The 15740-nt window shown below is 46.7% G+C and overlaps 1 protein-coding gene across 7 annotated transcripts in view; it reads left to right on the plus strand.

Moving 5' to 3' along the window:
* Positions 1-15740, plus strand: part of MEIS1 (Meis homeobox 1) — a 102957-nt gene that overhangs the window by 66532 nt on the left and 20685 nt on the right. For all 7 annotated transcript variants that reach the window (XM_068940726.1, XM_068940724.1, XM_068940729.1 and 4 more), the window contains one exon: positions 14309-14385. In XM_068940726.1, coding sequence (XP_068796827.1) covers positions 14309-14385 — 77 coding nt within the window. The remainder of the gene's footprint in view (positions 1-14308; positions 14386-15740) is intronic.

Below are 15740 nucleotides of genomic sequence, written 5' to 3' on the forward strand. Positions count from 1 at the left end.
CAGGTCACCTGCTCCCTGGTCAGCCGTGGCAAGCGGGGCTCGCCAGCCGGCCGGCGCCTTGGCAGGGAGCCTGCTTCCCTTCCCCGGCGCCGCGATCAAGGCGCTCGGGGTTGCTCTGAAAATCCACTGACATAAAACCTCTGAAATACGGGATGAGCGGTTCCGTGCGCATCTTTTGTTATGAAAGTCACGGGACGTTTGAGAACGAGATTAGAAAAAGATGCGTTTGGCTTTATGGCAATCGTTTCAGGCATGTTTAGGCCTTGCATTTTAAGTCTGCAAAATCATTTTGAGTTGGGTGGCAAATGGCAGCTCGGAAAGAAACAGCGCTGGCTGAAGCGTGCTTCTGCTCTTTCAAATGTAAAAGTTCCCTTTGGAAAAAAAAACTTCCAGTATTACATTTATTTCCTTTGAACAGATTGATTTTTTTCCCCACCCCCCCTTCTCCCTCTGACGTTAAAGAACATTTGGCAGTAATCGGTTTATCCTTATTAGAAGCCGTGGTAAAAGACAGAGTTGCTGAGTCAATTCACTCAGTTTACTTCCCCGGTTGAGCCCTAATGTGTCCCAGCGCCCACCCTGACGGTGAAAACCCGATCCGTTACGGGCTGACAGGAGCCTGGGACTCGCTCTAAGTGTCTCCTTGGGGTTATTCGTCTTGGACTCCGAAAGCTGGCGCTCTGCCACCTTCATCGCTTCCGCCTACGTAAAAGGCCCAAGGAAACGGTGGGGGGAATTATCAGAGGAAAAAGAGGGGAAATGATTTTGAATGGGTCGGAGGCAACTGCGGGCTTGAACGGCAGAAGAAATGAGAGCCGTCGGCTGACTCGCTCCGCGCAGGCTTTACGCTGCCGTTTGGTACGACTCGGCGTTGCTCGCCAGCCGCGTGCTCTCGCGCCCCGGCGGACCCGTGCCTGCCCGCCGCGCCCCAGGCGGGGACACGAAATGCGTCACCTGTCACCGGGAAATAACGCTTAAACCACTACTTGGAATTTGCTTCGGTTCGCTCCCCTGGTTATGTGTACTTGCTCCAAGCACACTGAAAACCCTCCGGGAGAAAACACCCTGAAGCCGAATCTCCATTTTTAAGTTGCCAGCCTTTTCCTCCAAAGCCCCTAGAAGCGCAGAAGGACCGGGTCAAACGCCCTTTATTACGGTCAGCTTGCCTCCAAACAAAACAAAGCCAACCCAAGCCCCGCCGGCCAAACAAACCCAAACAATGAAACCTAAAACTTTTGCCCGATGCAAATTTGTACGCTTGTATATCTAGAACAAAAAAAAAAAAAAAAAAAACCTGCCTGTGCCTCATTTTGCCCCAAAATACAATGCAGCCTTGATAAGGCAGGCAAAATTCCCGTAGCCGTACACCTGGGCTCCTTTTGCACCCGGCGCTGCGGTTAGATGGTTGTCTAAATAAACAGAGATTACGGGGAAGGCTTTATCTCAAAGCTGGCACTGGTTATCACCCGCCTTCCTCCCACTCCCTCCCTCCAATTGTGCCTTGTATAAGAAGACTTAGCAAGCATAACTTAGAGCTGATAACCTTTGGATGTTAGTTCAAGGAAGCTGTGCCATAGTAACAAAAATCAGGCAAACTGCCTCGTAGCCTGTCCGAGTCAGAAGTGATTTGACTGTAGCGCTGATTTAGGAGGAGAAATCCTTGTTGAGCTCTTTTGCTGCAGGAGCCAGATTTGAATCTGGCCTCCGCTGACGCGATCGGTAATTTTAATATTGGAATGGTGGTGAGAGATGCCAGGTGGGATGAACTCGTGTCTGTCCCTCAAATCATCTCTCTGCTGGGGGCCCTATTTTTAACTTTCTTTAACAAAGGGAGGCCGTAATGTTTCACTCGGGCAAATTGCTTTAGCCCCGCAGTTTGGGCCTGAATTGATCTTGACGCAGCACTAGAAGGAGCCGCTGTTGACATTTTGGCTTGATGGTACATGATATATTCCCCAGCACGGCAAATAAAAAGAGGCTGCCCGGTAATGGGCAGCTTATGGTCCTCCATAAAAACAAACAAGCAAACTCCTCGTGGTTCTGCACAGGCGTGAGATCAAAATACTACCTTTGACTATCTTTTCCAAGGATGCCTTAGCGAGCTTAGAGGGACGAGCGACATGCCGCATGCTAAAGAGAGAATTAAGGTCTGCAGGGTCTTTGGAACATGTATTTCGGGGAAAAAAAGGGCAAAAAAGGAGGGGGAAGGCGTCCATTCAGTACCGCGAGGCAATGTCAGCGCGATGTTGGGAAGCCAACTCACAGCTCCTGGGTTATTGCGGGCATTTCTGCCCTTGTCGCTCGCATTACCACAGTGCCCCGCGCACAGTTACACAATGCATAAAGGCGAGGGTTATTTCTAGGACAGATAATTGAACATTAATACTCGTTGACATTGTCGTAGGGATGATATGTCAACCTGACAGGGCCTATGTGCTTGCATCTGCTGATCGGCTGCCGACGCCGGGGAGGTTTGGCAGCTCCAACCTGGGGCCTCGCTGCCGCGCAGCCCGGGATGCTGCAGCCAGTGATCCCGAGCTGCCGTTCTGGGCCGGGGTGCCTGCCCTGAAACCGGCGCTGCCAGCGGGAGGCCGCAGACTTGCATGGGTGCCCGGACATGCCCGCGCACCTCTGTGCATATAGAAAAATACATATAGGTAAAAATGCAGTATGTCAAATGAAGAGCCTCCATAAACGCCACGTGTGCATGAGCTCGGAAACGTTCTCAGCCTATCAAAATAGAGACGTGGTGGACGGAAAAAGTGGAATAGATGAGAAGTTTCTCCGAATAGTTGAGAGCGTGATCAAGTTTGATGAGGTGTTTCTGATTAGCTCTGTCTTAGGAATTAACTGACATAAAGATGGTAGCAGAATTCACTTTTATTTTTATTTTTTTTAGTATCTCTCTCTTTATTTTCTTCTGGATGTCAGAGAACCCTTCAAGGCAGCCTGCTATGGATAAAGTAATCATATGGTGATCACACTCTTGTCCCCTCCCAGCCCAAATCCCACAAACAGTGCCTTTCAATATGATTTTATAATAAGTCTTCAGAGAGCTAATGCCTTTGTCACAGCATTTCTACAGCCACACTTTGTTGAAAAAGTCACTGTTCAGAGAAACAAGAAGCAGACGGAAAACAATTACGGGGCCTCTGACACCAGAGCCAGTTCTACTTTCTTAAAATAGGGCTAAACATCATGTTTGCAATGTCTCACGTATAGTTGGGCTCTGCATAAAATGCCATAAAATAGGGCCCTTGAGAACATCCATTATCACATTTTGGTTAACATCACAGATTTTAAAAATCCCAGTTGCACTGAAGCCATGAAATAAAGCTTTCATCTGTAAAGATCTAGTTTCTCTTTGTTATTAAAATAAATGAAGCCATTAAACAAAATATATGCATATAATAGTCAAGTTCATCATTTCGTATCATCAAAATGATAAATTTTACATTTTTTTTAATTGGAGGAGTCATCCTAGAAAGGTTTGTGTATGGAACAAGATCAAATGTGCCCGGTCTCTCTCTCTTACTTTATGACTTGTTAGCGGTGACATTTTTTTGGTCTTTAGCTACTTTCATTTAGGTCTTTGTAAATGAAAAGTGGAGTTGTGCTCAAAAAGGAGGGGAAAGCATGTAGGGGGCTTTTGAGCTTAGTATTGAAAAATAAATTAATTGATTATGTGCTATTATCGTCATGAATTATTAATGGCTGTCGCATCATAACCATGCTGAAAGCAACATGACGTCTGAATACTTTTGCTTCCCAATACGTTGATTGTCTCTTGCGAGAGTATTTGTGCAGGCATCCTCCCTGCGTGGGGTGCTCGAACCTTGCCAGAGATGAGGCAGTGGATTTTCCACCTAGGGACAGGGTGGGCAGCTGCTTCTCGTAGGCCTTTTTTTGAAGAGTCCCTTCCAAAAACCGCTGTCTTGGTGTCTTCCATCCATCAGGCTGCAGCAGATAGCCGCTGAGGGTCTCACCTTGCAAAGATGAGGCCAATGTCCCCTTTTATACTGCAGGCAAGATGGTGCCTGGAGGTTTCCGTACCCACATCCGGTGCCTCCTCGTTCCAAGGGGGCTGCTCCTGCGTCACTTCCTCCCAAAGCCTCCTTGCAGGCGGTGGGGCCGATGGTGTTGCAGTGAAGCAGAGGGTTTGCCCTCTCCCCACGTCAGCTGAGTTCCCCGCACCTAATCACCGTGTCTACAGCTCCACATGTGCAGGCGAGGTTGCAGTTGCAGGGCTTTTCCCCCTGGGGCCACCCGAAGCCCCAGGAGGTACCTGGCACCATGAGCATTCCTGCTGAGATGCAAAGTCCGTCCCGCTGACCCTCCGCGTGGGAGGGCTGCGTTTGCTCCCTGAAGGGTTGTTCAAGCTATGTGGAATCAGTGGAGAGCTGCATTGAGATTGGAGGGGAAAAGGCTATTTCTTATGGGAGAGCCCTCCCAATCCAAAATGGATTGGTTGCCAAAATGGAAGAGGCAGATCCTGGAGACCGGCTGTGCCTTCTTAATGAGGTTTTTCTAAAGCTAAGGCTCAATGCATAGTGAACTTGTGGGCAAATGCATGTTAATTTAGGGTTAAATCCAGAGATTTGGGGGCAAATCAGGATCTGTTTATCCCATCTCTCAAGAGATCTAAATCTTACTTTTTTGGTGCATGTCCTTGTGCTTATAAATATCACCCGAGAAACTCAAGGTTTATTTTATTCTTAAATTCAGTAGCATTAGCAGCCAGGTTTCTTTGCTAAGTGGGATAAATAATTAATTAGAACAGTTGTTTTCTTTTCCAGAGTTCTTAATTCAGCTCTCTGAGTTAAATTTTAGCCCAGGCTGGCCAGAAACTCTTGACGTTTCTGCCCAGTTCTGCACCCTGAAGTCAGTCAAAGAGATTTCACACAGTAAATTTGTGTAGAGAAATGGATTCTCTGGTCCAAGAGCAGAATTGCTTAGTCAAGTTTGCAGAGTTTAAACTTGCCTGTATTATTCATATATGCAGTGTGCCTGGCCTTGGGCCGTTTTTAACAGAAGGCAACTCATTAGTGCGAAGAGCGGTGCGAAGAGCGTAGTTTAGGCGGGAGCCTAGTGTTTGAGGGGAAAATAGCAGAGAACAAACTTACCCGGGATGTAAATTTACCTACAGTCAAGGGTTAATTGCATCAAAAGCGTTGCGAAGCATGGTTTGTTTTGTTTTATTTGTTTATTTTTACTTTTCACACGCGCAAGCCTCCAAGGCGGCCGTGGCGGTTGGTAGCAGGCAAGCTGAAGGCCGCCGACGAGTTGGGGACACCCAAGCGCCCCGCGCGGCGTCGAAGCGCGTCTCGCGCCAGCGGTTGGCCCGTCTCGGCGGACCTCGCGCCCCGATGCGTGATACGGGAGCGGGCGGCGGGGGCTTCCCAGCGAGGCCGCCGAGCTTTCCACCTCTCGGGAGCGCGCCGAGAGGCCAACGCCGGGAACTCTCGGGGGTTGCTCCAAGGGTTTTGCCCCCCCAGAGTCTCTTCAGGCTCTGCCGGAGCGACCCTCTCCAGACCTTGGTTTATTCACTTGTGAAAGTGGGCGTTAGCAGCCCCTCTGCCTGGCTCCGAGCTGCTGCGGGGTTCGCTGTTCTTCCTCCCAAAGGCTCCTCATCATCCAGAAAGGCTCCTTTTTTTTAATAACTTCCTGTCCCTTTCTGGCTGCGGAGGCGCGCTTGTAAACACAGGCTCGAGCGGTTCCCAGCTCAAAAGGCAGATAAAAAGAGTCGGAAGAGGAGTTATTTGTCGTTAAAAGGAGAAGCCGCGCTAATAGGGGCCTGTGCCTCGCTTTTGTGTTGCTGCACAGGGCAGAGTTGTTTGGCGACGCGTTGATTTGGGGCGATTTCCCGGCATCTGCAAGTGATGCGGCGGGGAGAGGAGGATTTGTACGTGCTAGGATTTGGGTGATGCTCTTAGAGGATTTCATTGAAATCTGGTGGTTCGAATGTCACTGCATCGTCGCTGCTGGCAAACGCGTAGTAAGAGTTGCACCGTGCTCACTTTGCAAGCCAACTTCTTTCTGCTGAAACTCAGGAACATCCCCAAAGGCCCAAACTTCAAAGGAGAAGCAGCCAAACTGAAGCAATGCAATCCTCTTTTGTGAGAGGCCTTGCCTTGCCTTTCTCTTGCCATGGCAAAAAGGCTTAAATATTTTTTTTTTTTTTTTTTAGCCAATACAAGGGGAGAGGGAAGAAGGGGAGAGTCATTAAAATGCAGTTCTTTCAATTATGCGCCGTTATTTGTCATCTTTATGGCTTTTCTATAGTTTTCATTGCACCTTTAATAGTAGGCCTGGTCAGGAAAGGTGAGGGGGGCCGGGAGCGCGCTTGGCTGCCGCCGCCAGCGCCTGCGAGCCGCGCTCCAATCCCCGTCCCTGCGGATTTTAATGTCCCCGCAGCCTGCTGGCAGCCTGCTTCCAGCTGTGGCAGGCACGATGCAGTGAATTGCTTTTGAATGTTCTTTACTCAAATAGGCAGTAATTACAAGCTTAAAGAGGTTTAGTGGTCCAGTAAACTACATAATCACCCCCGAATTAGCCCGGGCTCATCAGTTGCAGTCCAGCAAGCTCGCGCCTGCTGTTTGCGCGCCGGCGCTGCGGCACGGCAACCTGAGCCGCAGGTGTGCCGCAGCCCGGCGCCCCCGAGCGCCGCTGGCGGCTGGGTACCGCCAGCCCCGGCGAGCAGCGTCGCGGCCGTTTCAGGGGGAAAATTAACGGCGGCGAAGGCGCGCCGGTTCCAAGAGTCGGCAACTTCCTTTTTTTCCTCCTTTTTTTTTTTTTCCCCCTTCTTTTTTCCCTCCCGGATCTTTAAGCGCATCTTTTTTTTATGAAGAACACATTGTGTTTTTGCTTATAAGGCGAGCGGGCTTTATTCTTTTACAAGGATACGTCGTGAATATTTAATGGTGGACAGGGCATCTGTTCAAGGACTTCTCATGCCAACAAAGACGCATTTCAAAATAGCAGCGTTGTGGGGTTTTTTTGTTTTTTTTTTTTTTCCATTTCCTTCCTCGGGATTTTGTCAAATAGAAAATGTCCAAATGTATTTAAAAAAAAAAAAAAAAAAGAGGCGAGACGGCTTGGTGGCTGCACGAGAGAAGGTGAGCGAGCCAGGGCCAGAAGCCTTCCCAGATTGCTGGGCGGCTGCGGGCGCACGCAACGGGTGCTATCGCCCTAGGAAACCCCCGCGGTGTGCAGGAGTCCCCAAAACGGCCCGACAGACAGCAGACAGCACAAACACACGCGTCAGGCGCAGCCCTGCGCCGTTACACCCGCTGGGGCTGTCGCTTTGCTGGTGGTTGGGGAGTTATTCCCGAGCCCACCTGTTGGGGAAGTCATTTCAGGTAGATAAGGGCAGTGACTTATTGCTAGGAAAAGGCTTCTGGTTTAGAGGTATTTACCTGAACTAATCTCTCTTAGGTTGAGCCTAAAACCAACAGAAGCACTTTTATGGAGCTATCAGTAAGTCCTGATTTCCTTCAACTTGCAAGGAAACGCTCCTGCTAGGGACAAGGCTTGTTTTTCCCTCCGTCATAGGAGCTTGTCACCAAGGAAAGGCTCGTGGATGTAATATTGCATTGCTTTCTGTAGCATGCTACACCGCAGAGAATTTTGCTGAGCTTCCTGATGCACTTTTTCTTTTAATTACTTTGTCCTTGGTTATTTTTAGACTGCGGTACAGCAATAAAATAATCCTGCAGAAAAGCTGGCCAGAGAGTGGGGAAGTGCGTTGCCCGTGTCACAGTACTGCATCGGTTGTCTTCGCACGAGAGCAGAAAGTCACTTCTTGAGTATGTTAAGCGAATGCGCGCGTGCAAGTCTCCTGCGTGCCCGTGTGTTTCTGCACGCAGGCGCGTACAAGTACTGGAGGACTGTTTAACACGGGAAAATCTCCACGCGATGATTACCCTGGTATGAAGTGGGAGTGTCTGTATGAGCTTAAATTTGAAAGTGGTATGAGCCAGAGTATGCTCCAAGCGCTGAGGTCTATCGAAGTATCTCAGAAAGGAAATAGCAGAAGCACCATTGCTTGGAACGGCTAAAGCCAGCCTGGAAAAGGCAGCGGGTAATATATGGTATGGAAGGAATAATATTGTAGCAGCCAGGGGATGGATTAGATCAGTTAAAAGGTTTTTCCATTTTCTGCCTGCTGTAATATCCTGTGCAGGGGATGATCTGAACTTTTTTTCCTTAAGCACCTTGAGCGCTCACATTAGGAATAATTTGATGGGGCCACCAGAGAAGTGCTGGCAGAGCATCCCAAGCCATACCGTGTCTCTCCGTCAGCCTTGCAGAGGATATTTATGTTAGCGAAAGCCAAAACTTCTTCACAGACAACTCTTGCAAGAAAATTATTTACCAAAGGGAAAATGGGAAAAAAGAGAAGCACGGAGCTTTTTTTTTTTTTTTTCCCCAGCATAGCTTGTTCATTAAAAAAAACGTAACCATTGCCCATACCTCTGCCTCCCTTTTAAGCTCCCCACAAAAAAAAAAAAAAAAAAAAATTAAAAAAAGCCTCTTCCGCCTCCCAGCCTCACCGAAGCAAAACAAAGCCAAACCCTGCTTAATCGGCTTGCCCTGCCGACACACGTCGAGATGTTAAAAGTCGTGGGATGTTTGCTCTGTGCTTTGCACCCCGCGTTTCCCTCTCCGGCCGCGCGGCCTTTTGCAAGAGGAGCGGCGGGCAGCGCGGCGGGGCCGCGCCGCCTTTTCGCCGTTTTTGGCTTTACGGGCTTTTAGCGCGCCTGGTGGTTTGGCATCCCTAGGTAGCGGTTCAGGAGGTCGGGCAGCAGCGGGGTTTATTCGCAGCAACGCCCCGAAAACCCTCCTGCGGGGATATGAAACTATTCTGATCGTTTGAGGAAATGTTTTCTGCCCGAGGAGGAAAAGGCTGGCTTTGTCTGTGGGATGACTGTGTCTTCTGGGCTGCGTTTTCTTTGCTACGCTGAAAAAGCAACGAAGCGTTTTGAAATGCCAGATCCAGCTAACACTTCGGCAGCATTATCAGGCTGACTCACTGCTCGAAGCCAAGGAAAAGACTGTGCAAACTTTGCAGAGGGTTTTTCTTCCTCTCCTTGTCGCTGCATTTCTAATAAAACAACTTCCTGCTCAGTGCTTAGCGTTTCCTTCGGCGTGCTAGCCGGGCCCGGGTGATAAACAGCGTCAGGATTTCGCCTTCGGAGCGGCTTGCTTTTTTTTTTTTTCCCCCCCCTAGCAGCTCACCTCCACTTGGCAACTTTTTATAGCCTCGGCTGAATACAAAGCAGGTCACAGAGCCTAGCTATAAACTGATTCACGCAGCCTGAAAAATAGGCGAGCTCACTAAACGCACGCTGCTTATTGCTCCGGCTAAATACGCTGGTGGAGAATTAAGAAAGCAGGTTGAAATCTTGTGACTTTACTGATAGCGTGCCAAACGTTTTTGGCCGCTTTGTGAACGCAGGAGCCCCTCGTTATTCTTTCCGAGTCCCGCGTGTGTGCGGACGCAGCACTCGGCTGCTATAAATTCAGGCTATGTTCTTAGCCTACACCATGCGCTGCTTTTGTAATGCAAATGGCAGGCACAAAGTGTCCCTTTGATAATGTGCAGTGATGAGACAAAAACGCATTCACGGAAACAGTAAAACTAATTCATAAAGCCCGAAGGACAATAAGAAAGCGTTATAGATATTTAAAAAAAAAAAAAATGCATCCTAGATCAACTCGGTCGTGACCAATGTAAACAGTTGCGATGCAAAAACCTGGGGAGGCTGGGGAAGGGAGGGAGGAGAAGTAACGCGTGGCACTGCCAAGGTAGCTCACCCTGCCAAAGTTGTGATGCTGCAAGGATTCACGGTCAAACTGCTCTGCAGTTTCTCGCTGAAGAGCTGAAAGTGGCTTAATTTTGGTTACTAAATGAGAAATTCAGCTTGGGTTGCTGTTCAGAAAGAAAAAAAAAAAAAACCTAGGGTTTTTTTGTTTGTTTATTAATTAAAGGCATTTTGCAGTTATAAAATGGTTAATAGACAGATGCTTCTGAGGGCATTAAATTTTGGGGCATAAATTTTGAGGGAGGTTGGCCATTCTCTCGGCGGCCAGCTCCGCACAGGATGATTTTCACATTTTGTGCAAGCATTACCGTGCGCTGTTGCGGTGGGCAGGGCAGGGAGCAAGGGGATGTTATTGATACTCGGTTACCAGCACAGATTTAAAGTACATCGCTGTCCTGGCATGCAGCGTTTGCAGGCTGCGGTGGAAAATTTGATGAAAGGAGTACATTTGGACAAGGGGTATCATTAAGATACCAACTTGGACACTTTCCATCTGTATTTACTGTAGGCTTTACCCCCAGCTGTAATCAAAGGAAGTAAAAAAAGTCTTATTGATTGTTTTGCTAAAAAGGATCTCCGCTGCATCAAAAAAAGAAAAAGCCTTTTATTAAGAATGCTGCTCTCTAAATACCATTCATAAAACAGTGAGGAGCGAATATGGCAAAAAGTTAACATTTTTCTCTCTGTCGCTTTGATTTCTTTGTTACTGCTGAAATGACTGCTCTGACTCGTATTTTGCATAGTTATTTTTACCTTTTCAAATGTTCCTTAACTGTTCGTATTACCCTGGGCAAATCCCCCAGGGATAATTTTCATTTGCATGCAGACTTTGATGGTGTTATTAAGCAATCACTTCTGTACTAAGTCATTATTAAAAGTAGTACCACAGAGCCTCAAAAACACGTTAATGGTGCCAAACAATCCACGTTTCAGCACTCAATTTATGGGAAGGGAGAAGCACTAGGTCTGTTAGGTGGATGCCGCTCCATCATGCTGTAGCAGCTTTCCTGAATCGAGAGGCGCAGTCGTTATTGGGAAATACTGGAGCCAGATTCGTCCTCCTTATTTGTTGCCAGCTGGGTTCCTTTGACCGGCCGTTTTGCCTACCGGCTTCCTACCTTTTGCCCTTCTCCCCGCAGGCTTGTCAAGAAAGCCGGTGTGCAATCTCGCGGGATGCCCGAGCGGCAGCGATGCTGGGAAGGAGGGTCAGCCTTCCCAGGCGTAATCGCGGGTTTATGGCTTTCCTCGTTCTCAAGGTGTTAATGCGGATCAAATGGGAAACACTCGGGCAGGCCCGTTACAGCTACTAGCGCTGCCCCGTGCGTGGTCCCAGTCGTTAATGCTGGTTGCGAGACCCAGCGGGGTAATTTTGTTTGCTCTCCTAAGGCGTTGCAGCTCTCCCGGGTGGTGGGGCGAAATCTTCTCTCAGATTCCCATCTTGATCAATTGTTTGCAAATAATTAAGCTTTGAGGAGATAATGGTGGGAGCTAATGTACACAGCAAAGGGAAGGTCTCGAGTCACTGTTTGTTGAGCCGTGGTACCGTTTGCTTTGATATGCCAAAGCGACCTGAAGGGATGGCTGTGCTTGCCAACTGGAATCCGCCTGTCAGGTCTAGGCCCAATTGCAAATACACGCACGCAGATACATACATACATGCATGCATGCATACGTATATATATATGTATGCACACACACACACATACACATATATATATGAATGATGTACGTGTACATCTCTGCATGTTTGTGCGTGTCGTCGTCTTTATCCCTGCCGAGCAAAACGCTCCAAAGCGTTTGGAAGGTGCCTGTTGGTCACCCGAGTGAAACAAAGAGGAACAGAAACAGGGTAGGAGGAATTTCCCGTTTCTCCTTAAAACGGCAGTTCTCGGGGTTTGGCCCCTTCCGCTGCGTCGCGCCGCGCCGTCCGCCTTTGCCGGCAGCGCCGGCCTTACTAGCCCTGTGGGTGGGAAGGCGACAAGGCTTTGAACGTTGTTATAGCAGCCTCGCCTGTGGCACGCTCATCCTTTGTCAAGTCGGGTTGTTGTTGGGTTGTTTTTGTTTTTATTTTTTTCAGCCTGCAAAGGCACAACTCATGCAGTCCGCAGAAAGCTTATGTGATAAGGATGCCCAGCGTTTTAAGATATTTTGAACACACCGAGTTGTGGTTAAAAAGCTTGCCGCATTGTGAACCTTTAGCTAAGAGGGATTAACTGCATGGAGTTATGGCTGTCATGTGATTCTAGCAGTTATAGATTTTCATGAAATTAAAAGTTTATGCTGTACGAGGCTGTGGAAGAAAAAAAAAAAATCAGATGACCTTAAGCATACCACAGTTTAAGGAATTTGGGGTTTGGGACTTTTAAAGCAATTATTTTTACAGTGACTGTATTATTCTGATGGCTAATTTTATCCGGTCTTGTCTATTTGGAAAAAAGTCCAGAACAATTGAAAATTGCTTAATGGAGACAGAGTTCTCAATCCCAATAGCTAGAGGCTGTCTAGTAATTATTGCTTGCTGCATGAAATTAGACACAGTTTGTTCAATTACTTAAAATTAAATCACATGTAAGGTGGCAAAGTGAAATCAGAAAAAAGAGTAATTTTGTCCTTGCTTGATAGTAAAGTAATGACATGGGAAGTAAGCTATAAAGATGAAGATGTTGCAGATCTCCTCTGTAGGCTTTTGGAGAGAAGCTAAACGTTACGTTCAGCTAGGCGGACATAAGTCAAGTACGACTATTTTGTTGTGGAAGAACATGTATATAATGTGGACTGTAAAATCCGCACTATATTTTTGCATGTATAAAATGCAAATTATCTGTAAAAATAGATATAGTTCCCTTCCCTGTTTCCCCCACGTTACAATTCTGGAGCTCTGGGGGTTTCACGTACACGCAGGAAACGCAGAGGGCGGTTTAGCGATATGCAGGTTATCTATGGGCTCACTGTCAAGAAATAGCATTTTTAGAAGAACGGAAGGTTATCTGAGATGCCGGCTATGTGTGTGAAAATCCAGTATGTATATGTATATATTCACTTATGGCACTCCATCACTGCCATTTCTGGTCGTACAGCGGTGTCTTTTGAAGCTGCTGACCACTGCAGTGTCCTTTGCAGGACACAGCAGGCCGGAGGAAGTTAAGGGAGTTAGAGCAAAAATCCCTGTTTGGTGCAGTGAGCTTATTCAGTCACGTACCGTACCCATTAGACTTCAGATTAGGCTGTTTACAAGAATATATAAAATCTGCTAAATAGTTATGATAGCAATAAGATTGCTGAATTTTACGAGGTTTTAAATTCTTATACTTTACAAGGTTTCGAGTTACATCTCTGGTACTATTATGCTGGAGAATACATCCGAGGAATATTACAACGTTTCTGAAAAATGGGTCTGTGTATAACAACAAATGCTCAAATGCTATAATTGTGCTGCAATGCACACATGCTTTGTGGCAAGCAACTGTTAAATGTGCTGTTTGGCTAGGTCTGAGCAATTTTATCAAATAATCTTAACCAAAATGTTAAAATAACGAAGTATCTTACAAGAGGCCAAATCTGAACTCAGGACGTACTGACACTTAAATGTCCAACTTCAGGAGTTTTCTGACTTGGGACACAGTGCTGCATGCAACCGGCTGCTCAAAACGGGGTTTCTCCAGAGAACTGTTAGATTTGCAACGTTGGGTCATTTTCTTCTGAGACAGTAACGTTTTTACAGCAAGAGAAAGGATAGAAATGCTGTGGCTAATGTCATTTCTAAATTCGAACTTGGATGTGGTTTTCGCTGCTGATTTATGAAGCAATTTGTATTCATGCAGAAGTGAATCTTCTGAGAAAGCAATCAAGTTCTCACAAGAAACTTGTGATTTAATTTTAACATTATCTTCAATTAAACCAGCATTTATTTTCTGTCCTTTAGGATTAGTGCAGCACAGCTACGTTAACGTCAGGCAAAAATGTGCTAATCATTGACCTTATGTTGGCCGGTGTTCAAAATACAGGCATTTGTTTATGTTCAGGATGCTGATGTTATTTGCAAATTGTTTTGGGGCACTGGCAAGATTTGTCTTCGCTATCTCAGAAGGCGTCGGTGTCGTGTTATAGAGGGGTGCTGTATGACGTTCCTTATTGTTTGGTGAAATATGGAAAAAGGAAATCGTGATTTGACTCTAGTCGTTCATTCGAGACAAGCGCAAAAACTTTCAGCTAATGCAACAAATATCCTTCCTGAGTATCAAGGTACTGCCAGTATCCGAAGCAGTTATTTCTCCACTTCACTAATCTTTATAATTGGCTTGTCTTTTACTGCCATTAATTAAATGATGTAGTAGGCCATTAATAATTATAAAAGAGTGACACACCTCAGCATTTTCACCTTTCAATAATAGATGTCACGCTTCTGTTTTTACTTTTTTTTGGAATAAAAAGCAGACAAAAGAAGCATTGTTTTAAACGTGTGTATTTATTTTGGTGTCTTATAGCACCCTTACCCTTCAGAAGAACAGAAAAAGCAGTTGGCACAAGACACAGGGCTCACTATACTTCAAGTGAACAACTGGTAAGTAATTTTCCTTAGCGTTTCTCTTTGGCCGCCGGCGCCCCGCTGCCCCTCGCAGCTCGCGGCTGCAAAGCGATGGAGCCGGCTGGGTGGTTGCTGCGGTGCCGGGCGCCCGGCGGCTCGCTCCCGCCGCCCGGCCGCTCGCGCGGTGCTTTACCCACCCGGTCGTGCTGGCGGCTGCCGCAGCCTGGAGGGTGGCGGGCAGGTGGACTGACCTGGCTGCATCTCTTTACGAGTTGTTTGGGAAGGCCAGTTTTTGTTTTCAAGGGAAATGCAATCCAGGCTGTATCTGCGGTGGGTTTGGAGCTGCTGACCGTCTGAGACACGGTGAAGGCAACCCGCGGAAGTTGCTCTGAAGTGTAAAAGCATAGCAGCGAACCCTTAAAAAAAAAAAAAAAGTTTGATTTATTACCCTTTGTTGCTGCATCCAAATGTAGGTTTCTCCCACTACGCCAGAACAAGCGTCATATTTGAAGTGTATTGCAATCTAATACCTTGTAAAACTAAGTGTATCTAATTAATTGTCCTAATATTTTTAGATTAGTGTTTATGATGGGAAACCTTATCCTCTTTGAAGTAATACCCAGAAAATGGCCAAGGCAAACAGCAAGCCTGCTGGGGAGGAAGGAGGGAGGAATGCCAGTTTGCAGACAAAAGTATTTTTTTCCGTTCAATAAGTGTCAGAGATTAATATTACTGAAGCTCTGATTACATGGCCTAATCCATTTTAGTGAATAAATTTGGTCTTGATGTCCGTTGCACCTACATTAACAAACCCTCCTCTGTTAGAGAGACTAGGAGCCTATGGGAGAGATTTCAGATATATTAAACCCCATTACAGAAAATGTAATTTCTGTCAATATAATCCCGTGTATTCTTCAATTTAGTACTTTAGAGATAACAAGCTACTTACAATATATTTGCCTTTGGAGGATTAATTTACAAAGTGCACTATCTGGGAGAGGCAGGCGGGCTCACATAAGCATAGCTTGTACGGGTTATCAATTCCTGTGACCCCGCTGCAGCCCTGGGAGATCAATTTTTTGAAGCCCTTTAAGACACTGAATAAAGGAAAATGCCAAATACTTAGTGCATGTGAAGTATGCTTCCAAGGAATTTACTCTAAAGTGGAGAGCTAAAAGACACTAAACGTTTTAAAAAAAAAAAAAAAGTTTCGAGTAAATGTAGAGCGCGGTACTCCAGGTCAGCTGGGAAAAACCTGTGTACTTGTTCCAGATTTATATCCCCCCACCGCTGCCCGATCGATGCCCTAATTCATGGGGTTGTCCCTGAACTCAGTGATAGGTGGTTTAGCCGTTTTGAGAAGCGAGGTGTATTTACCAGGGGGCTTATTG

Source organism: Struthio camelus, chromosome 3 (genome assembly GCF_040807025.1).
Source record: "Struthio camelus isolate bStrCam1 chromosome 3, bStrCam1.hap1, whole genome shotgun sequence".
Taxonomy (NCBI): Eukaryota; Metazoa; Chordata; class Aves; order Struthioniformes; family Struthionidae; genus Struthio; species Struthio camelus.